Source organism: Heterodontus francisci, chromosome 18 (assembly GCF_036365525.1).
Source record: "Heterodontus francisci isolate sHetFra1 chromosome 18, sHetFra1.hap1, whole genome shotgun sequence".
In the NCBI taxonomy this organism is placed as follows: Eukaryota; Metazoa; Chordata; class Chondrichthyes; order Heterodontiformes; family Heterodontidae; genus Heterodontus; species Heterodontus francisci.
The window spans coordinates 35,676,659-35,694,367 of NC_090388.1; the positions used below are offsets into that span (position 1 = coordinate 35,676,659).

A 17,709-nucleotide genomic window follows, 5' to 3' on the forward strand; every position below is an offset into this window, starting at 1 on the left:
CTGCTGGTGAAAGGCATAACTTTTCCACCAGACAGCGCAGTAAATGCCAAGGTTTTAGTGAATTGTATCAGCGGGAAGTATATACCCATACATTTGTATCGGGTGCACCTGGAGTGTGACCTACTGTCTGGAACAGTGACTGCAGGAGTTGTCCATAGTTTGCCTGTAGAGCGAGTTGACCAACTCCTGGGAATGATTTGGCTGGAGCGAAGGTAGCAGCTTCTCCACTAGTCACGGAAAAACCAAATGAAGTTAAAGAGACAGAACAGTTGCTGGATAAGGTTCCAGGAATTTTTTATTCATGTGTAGTGACCCGAGCAATGGCTAAAGAAGTTCCATTGTCAGAGGTAAAATTGGCACCACAGACAGATAGCCGAATATCTGAAACTTTGGGCTGAATTTGAAAGGCCCGTCACGTGCCAATGAGCCGCCACGATTCCAAGTGCAGTGACTCATTTAAATAGCCAGGGCAGGCTGCCACCCCCCTCAATCACATGGAGGGGGCAGGATGACCATCCGCGACAATGGCATCAGCTGCCTGTGCGCAGACACTGATGCCATTTTTAAAGGGCTGTCAGCCCTACTGGGAAATTTAAATATTTAAAGGGAAATGGAATTAAAATAAATAAATGCATCTCTTTTACCCCTCTCCCACCCCCCCCCCCCCCCCATGACAATTAAATTAATTGTTTGCTCTTCCCACCAAATCACTTTCCTTTAGCATCTGACCTCCCCCGCCCCCCAAACTGCACAAATTTTCAAATACAACCCTTCCCACCGTCCCCTACACCCATGATGCTAATTTGACCCCGTTCTCCCCGTCTTCCCCCTCCCCCCCCCCCCCCCCGCCTACCAAACACCCAACAAGTGTTCTGCCTCGTTTCCCTGGATGGGGATCTGAAGGCGTGGCAGTGCCGGCTGCCGGGCTAAAGATCACGGCGGGACATAGGAGGCGACATGAGGTTGATTAATTCACCTATTTTACTTTATTTAAATATTTAACTTGCGGTCCCATCACCGAGTGGCAGGGTGGCCACCATCAGTAATATCTGGCTGGGCCCTGCCAGTATCGAGGTCGATGGTTGGCCTCATCTGGGGCCATCTTCAGGTTCCCCCACCCCCTTGTCACGGATCCCAATATCAAGGGCTCCTTAAAAACCAGCCCTTTCTTTGAGGATTTGGATAATCCACAGGAAATGTTCAGTAAATCTTCTCTGATCAAGGCTCAGCAAGTCGATCCAGAGTTAAATAAAGTGACACAATCAGCTCTAATTAAAGCTGAAGCAAAGGGAGTTCCAGGTGGCTACTATATTAAAAATGGGATTCTGATGAGGAAGTGGAGACCCCCTCACAGACCTGCGGAAGAAGAATGGGCGGTTGTTCATCAAATAGTAGTACTACCCAAGCATCGCCGAGAAATATTAAGGATAGCCCATGAAATTCCTATAGCGGGACATGTGAGGATCTGGAAGACCCAATCACTTATAGGTCAACATTTTTACTGGCCAGGTCTTCCCAAGGACGTGGTGCACTTTTGTAAAACGTGCCAAATGTGCCAGATTGTGGGAAAACCGCCACCTGCCCTAAAACCGACACCTTTAATTCCCATACCAGTTATTGGGGAACCATTTTGTAGGGTGTTCCTAGACTGTGTAGGACGTTTATGAAAACAAAAGCGGGACACCATCACTTTCCTGGATATGGCTACTCAGTTCCCAGAGGCCATTACCTTGAGAACAGTTGCTGCTCTGGTAGTTGTAGAGAAGTTAACCCAGTTCTTTACTAGATATGGATTACCAATTGAGATTCAGTCGGATCAAGGTTCCAATTTTATGTCCAAAATTTTCCAGGAAGTTATGGGTAATTTGGGTATAACACAGTTAATGTAGCCTCCCACCCACAGACAGAAGAAGCTTTAGAACAGTACCAACAGACTCTCAAAATGATGATCAGGGCATACTGTCGTGAATATCCCCATGATTGAGATAAAGGGCTAGAATTTCTTTTGTTTGCCACCAGTGATTCACCTAATCTGTCTACTGGTTTTAATCCTTTTAAATTAGTTTATGGACATGAATAAGAGGTCCTCAAACTAATTAAAGAAAGGTTTTTAGAACAGAGGGACGAATCTTCTATGTTAGATTATGTATCCGTGTTCCGGGAGCGGCTCATGAGAGCCTGTAAAGTGGCTCAGGAACACCTGAAAGCTTCCCAAACAACCATGAAGAAATGGGCAGGCAAGTATGCCAAGACCCGAACAGTTCAACCAAGGGATGAAGTGTTACTGCCTTCACAGGGTGAGTTACTGAAAGCACGGTTCAGTGGTCCATATAAAGTGTTCAAAAGAATTGGTAAAGTAAATTATTTGATTGACAGCCCAGACCGCCAGACAAATAATCACTGTGTCATATCAATATGTTGAAACAATATCATCGCCGAGAGGAGGATAAGCAAGCACAGGTATGTCAGGTAGTAGGGACAGTGAGGGATGAAAGGTATAGTGAGGATGAGGCAGAAGGAGGCTTAGACAATTCTCTAACTGAACCTCCTACTATCTGATTAGCCAATACTGAATTGTTAGGGATATTGGACACTATGCTTTCGTATTTAGATGCAGAACAATGAGAAGACCTAACAAGGCTACACAAAGCATTTTTTAAAAAGTCTGTAGGGATAAGCCAGGATGTCCTACCTTAGCCACACATGATGCGGATTTAGGGGAATCCTTTCCTGTAAAACAGCATCCTTATCGCTTAAGTCCAGAGAAACAGGCTCAGGTAAAAGCAGAGATCCAATACATGTTGGAAAATCATCTAATTGAACCCAGTCAAAGCAGCTGGAGTGCCTAAACCTTACAGTTAAACTAGATTCTGCATAGACTACAGAAAGGTTAATGCAATAACAAAGGCAGACTCCTACCCAATTCTTCGTTTGGAAGACTATTGTCAGAGTGGGCAGTGCCACGTTTCGTACAAAAATAGATTTGTTAAAGGGATACTGCAGGTTCCTTTAACACCCCAAGCTAAAGAAATATTGGACTTTGTCACACCAGCCAGTGATGCCATTCGAGCTAAACAAATGCCCCAGCCACTTTACAGAGACTAATTAACCAAGCGATAGCCAGTGTTCTTAACTGTGTGGTTTACCTTGACGATGTGCTGGTATACAGTGTGAGTTGGAAGGACCACTTGGAACAACTAGAAGCTCTGTTTAGAAAATTACAGTTGGCTGATTTGGTAATAGACTTTGCTAAAAATTCAAAAACCGGAAAGCCAGGCTATTCTAATGGAGCTTACTCTGTCACAGAACTGTAATTTTTTTCTCCTTGGATTAAAAACAGTGTGTGCCTGTAAGACTCTCTTTGGAAACAGTGTGCCTTTAAGATTGAGCACAAGGTGCCAGCTGCACCTGTCGCTAGGCCACAGTAGGAGAGAGAGGTCACGTGGTATAATGTTTTGATTTGATTGTGTGTAAAACTGGCAGAAACGGTCTGACCAGCCACCAGCGAGGTGTGCTACTGAAGAAAAGAGCTGACTATTTTCTCTCAGTAGAAATTCTATAAGGAGCTACAGGCCAAGTTAATTGCCTAAGGAGAAAAAAAGCTTATTTTTCAAGAGACCATTTTGTATTGCTGAAGGTAGCAAAACTCCTTTTCTTTACTTCCTAGCCAGGAAGTATTTGCTTCAAGATTGAATCTCTCTTGACTGATTGTATTTTTTGGAATTCACCAGTGATCTTGATGCCTGCTGCAGCCAAAGTGTTTTGAATGCCTATCTACTGAAGAGACTATTTCATCAAATCCATGTGGAGACTTCGAGTAGCATCTGATTATTTTCACATTAGAATACTTCACCCATCAGGAATGTAACCAACAAAGACTTATTTGTTTATTCCCAAGAAACAGCTAATTTCTTAAGAACATAAGTTTTAAAAATAGGTTATAAGGTCTTTAGGCATAGATTTATCTTTTTTTAAATTTCATTCATGGGATGTGGGCATCGCTAGCCAGGCCAGCATTTATTGTCCATCCCTAATTGCCCTTGAGAAGGTGGTGGTGAGCTGCCTTCTTGAATCACTGCAGTCCTTTTGGGGTAGGTATACCCACAGTGCTGTTAGGAAGGGAGTTCCAGGATTTTGACCCAGCGACAGTGAAGGAACGGCAATATAGTTCCAAGTCTGGATGGTGTGTGACTTGGAGGGGAGCTTGCAGGTGGTGGTGTTCCCATGCATTTGCTGCCCTTGTCCTTCTAGTTAGTAGAGGTCGCAGGTTTGGAAGGTGCTGTCTAAGGAATAGTGTTTAAGATTTAGTTTTAATAAATAATTAATTTGTTGTTTTCTAAAGATACCTGGTTTGGTCTGTTTTATTCTGGGATTACTCGAGTGTTTAATTTGGCTGTTTTTCCGGTTGGATGGGAAAACTTTAATAATATGCTGCGACCTGTGGAGTGATGGGACTGAATTGACGGTGTATTACTCCTGCCTCGGTCGTAACAACAATTACAACCTTATAACTTAAAGATTATCCAAATTGCGGGAAAAAAATTATATAATTGCGGATGCTTTGTCTAGAATCTAACTTGGCTTTGAGTTATCTGAATACAAAGATAGTACAAAGCTGAACTGTATTAGCTACAGGTAAAGAGTGAATGAGAATGAGTGTGTAGATGTGGTTTAATATTTTTCCTCCTCTGTTTTTTCACTCTTTGAAACACCATTTTTAAATGCATTTCATGACAGTCCTCCAATGATGGAGGTATTACGAACGTGCTTCCATTTAAAAAATTTTTTAAGGACTTGCTTTAAAACTGAAAAGATTCTATGGATGTGTTTTTTTTTTAAACCAAGTTCACCGAAAGGACACTTGAGATGTTGTTTGGAAAACACCTGTGTTGGAAATCATGTGGTTTTGGCTCAGTAAACAACAGAACCCTTGGTGACCTGGTTAAAATGGTTACAGAGAAGCCACATGTTAAGGTTTATGGAGGTCAGGAGGTCCACTCTGTTTGGAGTTTGGATATTGTTTTCAGTGCAGTTGGGGTGTGAACTGTTTGAAGACAGTTGATGTTTTCCTGCCAAGGAAAGAGAAACCACCCAGCTCAGCACCTCCTCTACCTCTTTGAAGAAATCCTGTAAAGATCCAGTGTGGGAGAGCTAACATCCCTGGATCTGCATAGCTCCTGAGAAGTTGGAAATAATCTTACGATTCAAGTGTGTCCTAGCGGAAAACCCTGATGCCACATTTCTCCTGGAAAGCCTACTAGAATAATTCTCAACATCTCCAGAACGGACTGCTTCTGAAACAATCCCAGTGACCCATTTCCATATACCCAGACGCCAGACCAAAAAGGGACAACTGACTTCTTTCCATATATTCTTTTTTTGTCGTCCAGAATTAGTAAGTATTTGGCCACTGTAGTTTTGTTTTGTCTTTTGTTTTGTAACAGACCTCTGCAGAGAGAACTTCTGTACTTTTTTCCAGTGTGTGTGTGTGTAATTAGGGAATTTAAAAAAAGGGAACTTTCATACTTCAATCTGTGTCTTAATGCTTTGGTTTGTTACTGGTTAAGTCTTGTTTTATAATAAACTGATAGTTTTGTTGTTTATTAAAGAAATTTGGTTGGTGTATTTTATTCTGGGGGAGAAAATAGAGTGTATGATCAGCTGTACTAGTAACTGGGTAAGCATTTAAATGTATGTTGTGACCTGTGGAGAAGTGGAACTAGAAAAGACAGTGCACTCCTCCCACCTCGATCGTAACAACCAGAATGATTCTGGGGCTTAAAAGGTTAGATTATAAGGACATAAACTGAATAAGGCTTGTATTCCCTTACATTAAGTAGAATGAGGGGAGATCTAAATGAGTTGTTTGAAATAACATAGAAGTTCAATAGGGTAGATACAAAGAAACTAGTTCCTCTGGTAGATGAATCTGGAATAAGGTGGCATAATCTTAAAGCTAGAGGTAGACCATTTAGAAGTCAAATCACAAAGCATTTTTCCACACAAAGGATAGTTCCAGATTTTCACTATCTTTCCAAAAGGCTATGGATACAGGATCAATTGAAATTTTCAAAACTTGAGAAAATAGATTTTCTTTTAACGTAAAGGTGTTGTTACGACCAGATGAGGAATGGGTCTCAGACCCCCCTCTCGCCCCTTCTCTGGTTTGACCGCAACAGGGTTTATCCTTTTTCTTTAACACAGTGATTGAACTTACCACCTCAGTGAGCGCTTGATCCTGTTCCTCTAATACAATTGCAAATGAACCAATCAAACAGGTTTTAGAGATACAGCACTGAAACAGGCCCTTCGGCCCACCAAGTCTGTGCCGACCATCAACCACCCATTTATACTAATCCGACAGTAATCCCATATTCCTACCACATCCCCACCTGTCCCTATATTTCCCTACCACCTACCTATACTAGGGGCAATCTATAATGGCCAATTTACCTGTCAACCTGCAAGTGTTTTTGGCTGTGGGAGGAAACCGGAGCACCCGGAGAAAACCCACACAGACACAGGGAGAACTTGCAAACTCCACACAGGCAGTACCCAGAATTGAACCCGGGTCGCTGGAGCTGTGAGGCTGCGGTGCTAACCACTGTGCCGCCCCCTTGAGTTTAAACAAGAAAGATGTAAGTTTATTATCGTTATCACTCTAAACTGGTTAAAATTACTAAAATACGCGACACATCCACACCCACATTCACACAAGAGACACAGACACATAGATTACAGAGGGAAAACAGAGTTGGGAAGTTGGAGTAGAGTCCTTAATAAATGGAATTTAAATACTGAATCTTAGTCCCAGAGTTCTTAGTTGAAATTGTAGTCCTGAAGTCCTCGCTGGGCCACGTGTATGATTCGGGCTTGCTTTTCAGGTTCTGGAAGGCAAAAGAGGGGCTTTAACCTTGTCCCCTAGTTGCTGGCTGTGCTAATCTCTAGGTTTGAGGTGTTAGTGGTTACAGCTGAGGCTTCTCTGGGTCTTTACTGGAGAGGGAGAGAGAGCGAGCTGTTCCCTTGCAGGATCTTAGTTACTGCCTGCTTTCTCAGTCACAACTGTCAAACTCCCAGAGTTGTACAAGCAGTCACATGATATGACCACCACCTTGTGTTTTTAAGCTTCTTAGAAATATAGAAAAATAGGAGCAGGAGTAGGCCATTCGGCCCTTCGAGCCTGCTCAACCATTCAATACGATCATGGCTGATCATCCAAACTCAGTAACCTGTTCCCGGTATCCCTTGATCCCATTAGCCCGAAGAACTATATCTATATATTTAATGATTTGGCCTCAACTCCTTTCCGTGGTAGTTAGAATTCCACAGGTTCACCACTCTCTGGGTGAAGAAATTTCTCCTCATCTCAGTCCTAAATGGCTTACCCCCTTATCCTTAGAATGTGATCCCTGGTCCTGGACTCCCCCGCTATCGGGAACAGCTTTCCAGCATCTAGTCTGTCCAGTCCTGTTAGAATTTTGTAGGTTTCTATGAGATCCACTCTCATTCTTCTAAACTCTAATGAATACAAGCCTAACCGACCCAATCTCTCTTCATACGTCAGTCCTGCTATCCCAGGAATCAGTCTGGTGAAACTTTGCTGCACTCCCTCCATAGCAAGAACATCCTTGCTCAGATAAGGAGACCAAAACTGCACACAATACTCCAGATGTGGTCTCACCAAGGCCTTGTATAATTGCAGCAAGACATCCTTGCTCCTGTACTCGAATCCTCTCGCTATGAAGGCCAACATACCATTTGTCTTCTTAACTGCTGCACCTGCATGCTTACTTTCAGTGACTGGTGCACAAGGACACCCAGGTCTCGCTGCACCTCCCCCTTTCCCAATCTACCCCACTGATGAGGTTATCTAAGGTAATTGAATCCGAGAGCACCCCATTGCTCTGGCTAGGCTGTCAATCATGTTTGTGTCCAGTCTGTTCTGTTGCTGATTCATGTGCAAAGTGTCATGGCCATCTTGGCTGCTAGCTTTTTTGTTTTAAAAAGTTGTTTGTAACAATTTCCAGTAAAAATGTCAGGCAAAGTTCCACTTGAAATTAATATTTTCCATTTGGCGTGTGGGCTTTTCATAACAATATCAAGAAATGGACAGAAGACAGATTACCCATGATCTAATCGGTAATGGATTGAAGGACTCAAGGCCTACTCCTGTTCCTATGTTCCTAAGAAATCCAACATAAATGCAAGAAGAAAAATGGTACTGAGAGTTTAGAATGGGGATGTAGGAATGGCTGTCGAAGGAGTGAGTTTAATAATCAGTGGCCTGCATTTTTTCCACAAGAAATGAAGACAAATGTGTGCAATTTTTGCTGTAATTTTCCAGTGCCATGGCTTACCACCACTGTAATCCATGTCAACACTACTGATCGTGATGGCGAGCTGTCGGTCATATACTTGTTTACCTTCCTGCCTAAAGACTGCCTATGTTATGACGGAAGAAAATTTACCATGGGAATATTACGTGACATCAGATGCAAAATTATTTAGAAATAGCTAGTTGTATTATCTCCTTTTTTTAAGGAAATGCTTACATCATTGGAAGAGGCCTTAGAATGTTCTGTTATATTAAAGGTGCTACATAAGTGCAAGTTGTTTGTTGGCCTGTGAAAAGACCATTTGCCCATCCTCATGATTAATAGAGAAAGTGGTAAAGAAAATTATGTAATTGATTTCTTCTCTTTGGGGGGCATTGATTTAAAATGGATGATTATTTTAACTATTATTTGGATTAAAAGTTATAATCAGAGCTGCCTTGCAGGGTATACATATCTTAAAAAAAAAATCAAATTAATAGTAGATACGAAAGAGTTAAAGACAGTTCCTAGTTGGTAAAAATTTAAGTCTGCTTGGAGTGCACTATTTTATTGGATTAGGGCTGCACAAGTGGGAAATTAAGTTGTTAACAAATGGGCTAAAATAAAGTGTACATTGCTGAAAGTATAATTTCTTTAACAGGTATGCACAGCATCCTTCATTTTTGCTCTGCAACTGCACCAAAGACGAGCTTTAATTGCATTGTGATTTGACATGTCTGCAACTAGGTTGAAGAGTTGGTCACTACTGATGGCATTTAGTTAGACTACTTTTTGTGTGAGAAGGTGGAGAGTGAAAGTGGAACAAATTACTAATGGCTGCCAGTTCCTTTAACTTCATTAATATTAATAGAATTACAGCTACAGTTTGTTTCAAAGTTTCTCATTGTTTGACTGTTTTGCAATTGAAGCAACCTTGCCAAATAAATTAACATTTTTATAGAGTGATATTTGTTACAGTCTATAAAAAGAATTATTTTTGTCCCGCTACACAGTACATTACATGGTGATTTGGTATGGTGCATCCAGATAAAGTACAACAGGCTTGTTAATTTCCCACCCAGCAATTTTCAAAAGCTGGCTTACATTATATCTGAAATATGCCAAAATCTTATTTCAGAATTATGAATCATATGGGCCCAGATTTTACAGTGGTAATGATGGTGAAACTTTCAGTGTCACCGTCATTACTTCACTTAAACTAACAGCAAATCCTGGACCCCATACATGCAGTTAAATGCAGAAATCCAGAGGTTGCTGTCAGTGATTGTAAGCTTTCCCCATAGGGTGCACTGTTGATGTCCCTCCAGACTGCATTCAAATAGAAATCACTGAACTGACAAGAACCTGCCCTTTTATGCTATTAGTCTTGCGGTTTATATGCCTAAAAATGTTGCACCTTGTTAAGTGAGGTGCAACTGGGTTTTTAACTGCGTACTATATTCTTAATTACAGCTGAACAGCCACATTGGCCCTGAAAAATTAATTGTATATTTGTGGAATGTCAAATTCTCCATTATGACAATTCACATTTTTATTTTGTTAAAAGCTTGTTTGATATCTAAGCTTCCATGTATATGCCCCAATCATTTATTTCGCTCACTCTAAAATTTTCAAATAAAAGTGAAAAATTCACTTCAGTGTGATTGGCTGTTTATCCTGCTGAGTGTCTGGAGATCCCCTTGACTTGGCCAGATTCAAAATTGATGTCGATATTACCACAGAGCTTAGTAGATCTTTCTTGGAGGTCAGCCTCGAGCGCCGTCACTTAGCGACTGACAGCAGAATACGAGCCATGGTTATGTGTAATGCAATTTTGGATTCTTGATGTATTCTTGTGTATGTGTTTTTATATTTTTATAAATTTTACAACCTGCTTCTCTGTAGATTGTGTAACATTGCTGCTGACCTCAGGAGCACAGGTTGATGCTGTTGGAAAGAATTTATTCACACCACTGTGTGCAGCTGCTGCAGAGGGGCACGTTGGGTAAGATCGAAATGTTTATTTTATGTGACTTCACAAAAAACTGAGATGACTTGACCAAGAAATTGGATTGTGCTGCCCCTATTTTAGAGGATTAAAAGAATAGTCTAGGATCCAGGATGACAGCCGTGCAAGCTCGTATGCATACACATTCTGTGCTGGAAATACACCACCTACTGTATTGTTTAAGGTTGCTCCATGGCCCCCATATTTGCATATGCAACGGGCCCAATGCTTGTTTCAGTTTCCCCTTGCAAAATTCAACTGCGAATCATGGCAGGATGCTTTGTGCATGCTGTGGTCAGTTACTTCAGGCACTTAGAAGCCAAATTAGTGGTCTTTGAAAGGACCACTTGAGGTTGCCACCCTTAAAGTAACTTTAAACATTTTTACTTATTGTTAAGCTGGGTGAAGCAGGAGCTTGCTACCTGATCCGCCCCTCTAGACTCTGCAGTTATGCTGGCCAAATTCACCCCCTTCAAGACTGATGAGCTGCTTCTGGGGACGTGACAATTGCCTGCAGCTTGTCAATAATAAATAAGGTTGGCGGACCAGTTTGTCGTGATTCTGCCACTGGCTTTATAAGCACCATTGAGTTGGTTCCCTGATATGGGTGTGATCCAGTTTCTAGCCCCTGTGTTTAAATATTGTTGGCCTTTTTCATTTTAGTTTAGGAAATGCCTGGAACCATCCCTTTTAATGATTTCCGAACTTCTCTTTTATAGCACAATGTCAAATCATTATAAAGCCTGTCTGCTTTTTGGTGATATAGTATATTTTTACTAAATAAATGCTGGCATTTTCTACCCTTTCATTGCAATGTACATTTCTTCCATCCGAAAGTACACAAAGAATAGTACAGCACAGGAACAGGCCATTCGGCCCTCCAAGCCTGCGCTGATCTTGATGCCTGCCTAAACTAACACCTTCTGCACTTCCAGGGCCCATATCCCTCTATTCCCTTCCTATTCATATATTTGTCAAGATGTATCTTAAACGTCGCTATCGTATCTGCTTCCACCACCTCCCCTGGCAGCAAGTTCCAGGCACTCACCACCCTCTGTGTAAAAAAAAACTTGCCTCGCACATCCTCTCTAAACTTTGCCCCTCGCACCTTAAACCTATGTCCCCTAGTAACTGACTCTTCCACCCTGGGAAAAAGCTTCTGACTATCCACTCTGTCCATGCCACTTATAACTTTGTAAACCTCTATCATGTCGCCCCTCCACCTCTGTCGTTCCAGTGAAAACAATCCGAGTTTATCCAACCTCCCCTCATAGCTAATGCCCTCCAGACCAGGCAACATCCTGGTAAACCTCCTCTGTACCCTCTCCAAAGCCTCCACGTCCTTCTGGTAGTGTGGCGACCAGAATTGCAAGCAATATTCTAAGTGTGGCCTAACTAAAGTTCTGTACAGCTGCATCATGACTTGCCTATTTTTATACTCTATGCCCCGACCGATGAAGGCAAGCATGCCGTATGCCTTCTTGACTACCTTATCCACCTGCGCTGCCACTTTCAGTGACCTGTGGACCTGTACGCCCAGATCTCTCTGCCTGTCAATACTCCTAAGGGTTCTGCCATTTACTGTATACTTCCCACCTGCATTAGATCTTCCAAAATGCATTACCTCACATTTGTCCGGATTAAACTCCATCTGCCATTTCTCCACCCAAGTCTCCAACCGATCTATATCCTGCTGTATCCTCTGACAATCCTCATCATTATCCGCAACTCCACCAACCTTTGTGTCGTCCGCAAACTTACTAATCAGACCAGCTACATTTTCCTCCAAATCATTTATATATACTACAAACAACAAAGGTCCCAGCACTGATCCCTGCGGAACACCACTAGTCACATCCCTCCATTCAGAAAAACACCCATCCACTGTTACCCTCTGTCTTCTGTGACTGAGCCAGTTCTGTATCCATCTTGCCAGCTCCCCTCTGATCCCGTGTGACTTCACCTTTTGCACCAGTCTGCCATGCGGGACCTTGTCAAAGGCTTTACTAAAGTCCATATAGACAACATCCACCGCCCTTCCCTCATCAATCATCTTCGTCACTTCCTCAAAAAACTCAATCAAATTAGTAAGACATGACCTCCCCTTCACAAAACCATGCTGTCTTTCGCTAATAAGTTCGTTTGTTTCCAAATGGGAGTAAACCGAAGAATCCTCTCTAATAGTTTCCCTACCACTGACGTAAGGCTTACCGGCCTATAATTTCCTGGATTATCCTTACCACCCTTCTTAAACAAAGGAACAACATTGGCTATTCTCCAGTCCTCTGGGACCTCACCTGCAGCCAATGAGGATGCAAAGATTTCTGTCAAGGCCCCAGCAATTTCTTCCCTTGCCTCCCTCAGCATTCTAGGGTAGATCCCATCAGGCCCTGGGGACTTATCTACCTTAATGCTTTGCAAGACACCCAACACCACCTCCTTTTTGATAATGAGATAACTGAGACTATCTGCACTCCCTTCCTTAGGCTCATCATCCACCAAGTCCTTCTCCTTGGTGAATACTGATGCAAAGTACTCATTTAGCACCTCACCCATTTCCTCTGGCTCCACGCATAGATTCCCATCTCTGTCCTTGAGTGGGCCAACCCTTTCCCTGGTTACCCTCTTGCTCTTTATCTACGTATAAAAAACCTTGGGATTTTCCTTAATCCTGTTTGCCAATGACTTTTCATGACCCCTTTTAGCCCTCCTAACTCCTTGCTTAAGTTCCTTCCTACTGTCTTTATAATCCTCAAGTGCTTCATCTGTTCCTAGCCTTCCAGCCCTTACAAATGCTTCCTTTTTCTTTTTTACTAGGATCACAATATCCCGTGTTATCCAAGCTTCCCGAAACTTGCCAAACTTGTCTTTCTTCCTCACAGGAACATGCTGGTCCTGGATTCTAATCAGCTGACGTTTGAAAGACTCCCACATGTCAGATGTTGATTTACCCTCAAACAGCTGCCCCCAATCTAAATTCTTCAGTTCCTGCCTAATATTGTTATAATAAGCCTTCCCCCAGTTTAGCACCTTCACCCGAGGACTACTCTTATCCTTATCCACAAGTACCTTAAAACTTATGGAATTATGGTCACTGCTCCCGAAATGCTCCCCCACTGAAACTTCGACCACCTGGCCGGGCTCATTCCCCAATATCAAGTCCAGAATGGCCCCATCCCTAGTTGGACGATCTACATAATGTTTCAAGAAGCCCTCCTGGATGCTCCTCACAAATTCTGCCCCATCGAAGCCCCTAGCACTAAGTGAGTCCCAGTCAATATTGGGGAAGTTAAAATCACCCACCACTACAACCCTGTTACCTTTACATCTTTCTAAAATCTGTCTGCATATCTGCTCCTCTACCTCCCGCTGGCTGTTGGGAGGCCTGTAGTAAACCCCCAACATTGTGACTGCACCCTTCCTATTCCTGAGCTCCACCCACATTGCCTCGCTGCATGACCTCACTGAGGTGTCCTCCCGCAGTACAGCTGTGATATTCTCCTTAACCAGTAATGCAACTCCCCCACCCTTTTACATCCCCCTCTATCCTGCCTGAAGCTTCTGAAGCCTGGAACATTTAGCTGCCAATCCTGCCCTTCCCTCAACCAAGTCTCTGTAATAGCAACAACATCATATTTCCAAGTACTAATCCAAGCTCTAAGTTCATCTGCCTTACCTGTTATACTTCTCGCATTGAAACAAACGCACTTCAGACCACCAGTCCCGCTGTGCTCAGCAACATCTCCCTGCCTGCTCTTCCTCTTAGTCCTACTTGTCTTATTTACGATGTCCTCCTCATTTACTTCACTAGCTGTCCTACTGCTCTGGTTCCCACCCCCCTGCCACACTAGTTTAAACCCTCCCGAGTGACGCTAGCAAACCTTGCAGCCAGGATATTAGTGTCCTTCCAGTTTAGATGCAACCCGTTCTTGTACAGATCTCATCTGTCCCTGAAGAGAGCCCAATGGCCCAGATATCTGAAACCCTCCCTTCTACACCAGCTGCTCAGCCACGTGTTTAGCTGCACTATCTTCCTATTTCTAGCCTCACTGGCACGTGGCACAGGGAGTAATCCAGAGATTACAACCCTGGAGGTCCTGTTTTTTAACTTACTACCTAACTCCCTAAACTCCCCCTGCAGGACGTCGTCACTCTTCCTGCCTATGTCGTTGGTACCGATGTGTACCACAACCTCTGGCTGTTCACCCTCCCCCTTCAGAATGCCCTCTGTCCGTTCAGAGACATCCTTGACCCTGGCACCAGGGACACATTGAATCTTCTCGGTTTCTGGCAATGTTTTACTGGATCTGAGCATTAGGAATTGAATCAGGATAGAATAGGGTGGGTTCCTATCCTTGTCTCTCCCCTCTCCCTCCCTCCAGGTAACTGCCCTAAAAATGCATGTTGCTTCAAAGTGATGCCATGTCACAGATTATGAGCACTGTATGTGAAGAATCGGGAAGGAGATCTATGGCTTACCACCTGCGGGGATATTTATTTTTATTGACCCATGTTCTACCAATGTACCATGCGATTAGTAATATACAGTATTTCTAATCTAGAAAGACAATAGTGTCAGATCATTTGCTAAGAAATACAAGTAAGTATCGATTGATCAATTTTTGAAACTTCATTTAATGATTTCATTTTTTGTTCCTTTACAGGTGCAGTGAAGTGCTTATTGCTTATGGTGCAAATATAAATTATGCTGCTGAAGGAGATCAGACTCCTCTGTATCTGTCATGTATTAATGGACACGTTGAATGTACACTTACCTTACTGGAAGCTGGCGCGGATTATAATATAACGACTGTTGTAAGTATAGGCGATGAGGAGCCTCTGTGATTTCTTATTCACATTTGAAATATTAAAAGTTGCTAACATTCTCCAAATTGGCTCTGACATGATCAAAAGATCTTTACCTCATTATTTTAAATGTTCTGTCCAGATCACTTTCTATACATTATTATTATATAAGCTTTGCAATAGTTAACTGATATCCCCTTTTCTTCATTAGTATATCTATAAGGAGCTCATTTTATTTGACAAGGGTGATCATTGGAAAGGATATACTACAGTTTTAAATAGTTATTTTGCTTGCTGAACACGTGAAACTCATTCATTCCAATCATGACAACAGGAGAGGATGACTTGCTTGAAATTTACAATATTTTTTGCATAGGTTTAGATTGTGCAGTATGAAAGATCAATTAATTTCTGATGGCAGCAAGTTTGCTGTAAAATGATCAAAACTCCCTGCATTGGTTAAAAAAACTAGTTTGCTAAATGTGCTGTTACTGAAGTTGCATTGTGCAATAATTAATGGGTTTGGAAATTTGCAGCATAGTTGAAACAAAAATTGTTTTAAATTCAAATGAGAAACCTATCTTAAGATCAAAATAAATTGTAAAACTAATATTTCATATGTGTTATTCCAAATTGATGTAGAATCTAGGTTGTCAATCCAGTGATGCACTGTGGGAGTGCTGCAGTGTGAAGAATTGTTCCTTTAGATGAGAGACTGTTTAGATGGACAGCCAAGTTATAATGGAAAGATGATATAGTTGGTATTCAAAGGAGAATAAACCCTAATGATTGCCTTTATCTTATCCTATGAAAAGGAAATTACAAACAGCAAATAAATGCAGCGCAGTGGTTAGCACCGCAGCCTCACAGCTCCAGCGACCCGGGTTCAATTCTGGGTACTGCCTGTGTGGAGTTTGCAAGTTCTCCCTGTGTCTGCGTGGGTTTCCTCTGGGTGCTCCGGTTTCCTCCCACAGCCAAAAGACTTGCAGGTTGATCGGTAAATTGGCCATTATAAATTGCCCCTAGTATAGGTAGGTGGTAGGGAAATATAGGGACAGGGTGGGGATGTGGTAGGAATATGGAATTAGTGTAGGATTAGTATAAATGGGTGGTTGATGGTCGGCACAGACTCGGTGGGCCGAAGGGCCTGTTTCAGTGCTGTATCTCTAAAACTACAACTAAGTAAAACTAAATGTTCCATCACTGGGCTGTAGTTTTATAGCTTTGGCAATCAGCTGTGAGACAGCATATAAAACCTTTGCATTATTCAAGTAGCCCCTTCGCTTTGTGTTTTGAAAAGTTGTTGTGTGAAGCATAGATGGTCTTGTTGTCATTGTTAAGCTCAGTGACACACAACATGCTGTTTGGTTTCAGCACATCTGGGGTTTCACCGATGAGAAGACCATATTTTCAGTTGTCATCAGAATATTAATGCTTGGAATGCTTTATTTGCTTCTATATATTTGCTGTACAGCATTACTGACGTCTGGTCATTTGTCATGCATTAGCAAGTCAAAACCTAGTGGTGTGGCATTTTAGAACTAATTTCACAAAATAATCTTAGCAATATGAAGCACTTCACCTCATTTATACGGATTTGTTCAGTAAACACACTGACGAACCTAAGCATTTTAACAATTGAATTACTGACTCAAAAATTCAGTTTGCAGATGCTACTTGTTTATTTTATGTCTGATACATTTAAATTGTTTTGCCATAGTCTTACTTTTTGGAAAGCATAAAGACACAGAAAAATGAAGTGGTAATAAAAATTATATCCGTTTTGTTTCGTTTGGTGAGCTTGTTGCCTGATAACTAGCTGCAAAGGTTTGCTAGTTTACAAGACAAAGTTGTAGTTAGTGTTGCTGTAGTGGAAATTACGAAATTCATTATCATAGAACCGTAGAAAAGTTATGGCACAGAAGGAGGCCATTCAGCCCATCGTGTCTGCACCAGCTGAAAAAAACTAGCCTCCCAATCTAATCCCACCTTCCAGCACCTGGTCCGTGGCCTTGCAGGTTACAGCACTTCAGGTGCATGACCAGGACCTTTTAAATGAGTTGAGGGTTTCTGCCTCCACCACTGATCCAGGCAGTGAATTCCAGACACCCACCACCCTCTGGGTGAAAAGGTTTTTCCTCCTGTCCCCTCTAATCCTTCACCTTAAATCTGTGACCCCTGGTATTTGACCTCTCTGCTAGGTGAAACAGGTCCTTCCTGTCCACTCTATCTCGGCCCCTTATAATTTTGTACACCTCAATTAAGTCGCCCCTCAGCCTCCTCTAAGGAAAACATTCCTAGCCTATCCAGTCTTTCCTCATAGCTACAACTTTCAAGCCCTGGCGACATTCTTGTAAATCTCTGTACTCTCTCCAGAGCAGTTATGTCCTTCCTGTAATGTGGTGACCAGAACTGTGCACAATACTTCAGCTGTGGCCTATCCAGCATTTTATACAGTTGGAGCATTACATCCCTGCTTTTGTATTCTATACGTCGGCCAATAAAGGAAAGCCTTCACCACTCTTATCTACCTGTCCTGCCACCTTCAGGGACCTGTGGACATGCACTCCAAGGTCTCTC

The 17,709-nt window shown here is 42.3% G+C and overlaps 1 protein-coding gene across 1 annotated transcript in view; it reads left to right on the forward strand.

Moving 5' to 3' along the window:
- cttnbp2 (cortactin binding protein 2) overlaps positions 1-17,709 on the forward strand; it is a 223,908-nt gene that overhangs the window by 126,209 nt on the left and 79,990 nt on the right. Inside the window, 2 exon segments of the mRNA XM_068050528.1 lie at positions 10,221-10,320; positions 14,988-15,138. Coding sequence (XP_067906629.1) covers positions 10,221-10,320; positions 14,988-15,138 — 251 coding nt within the window.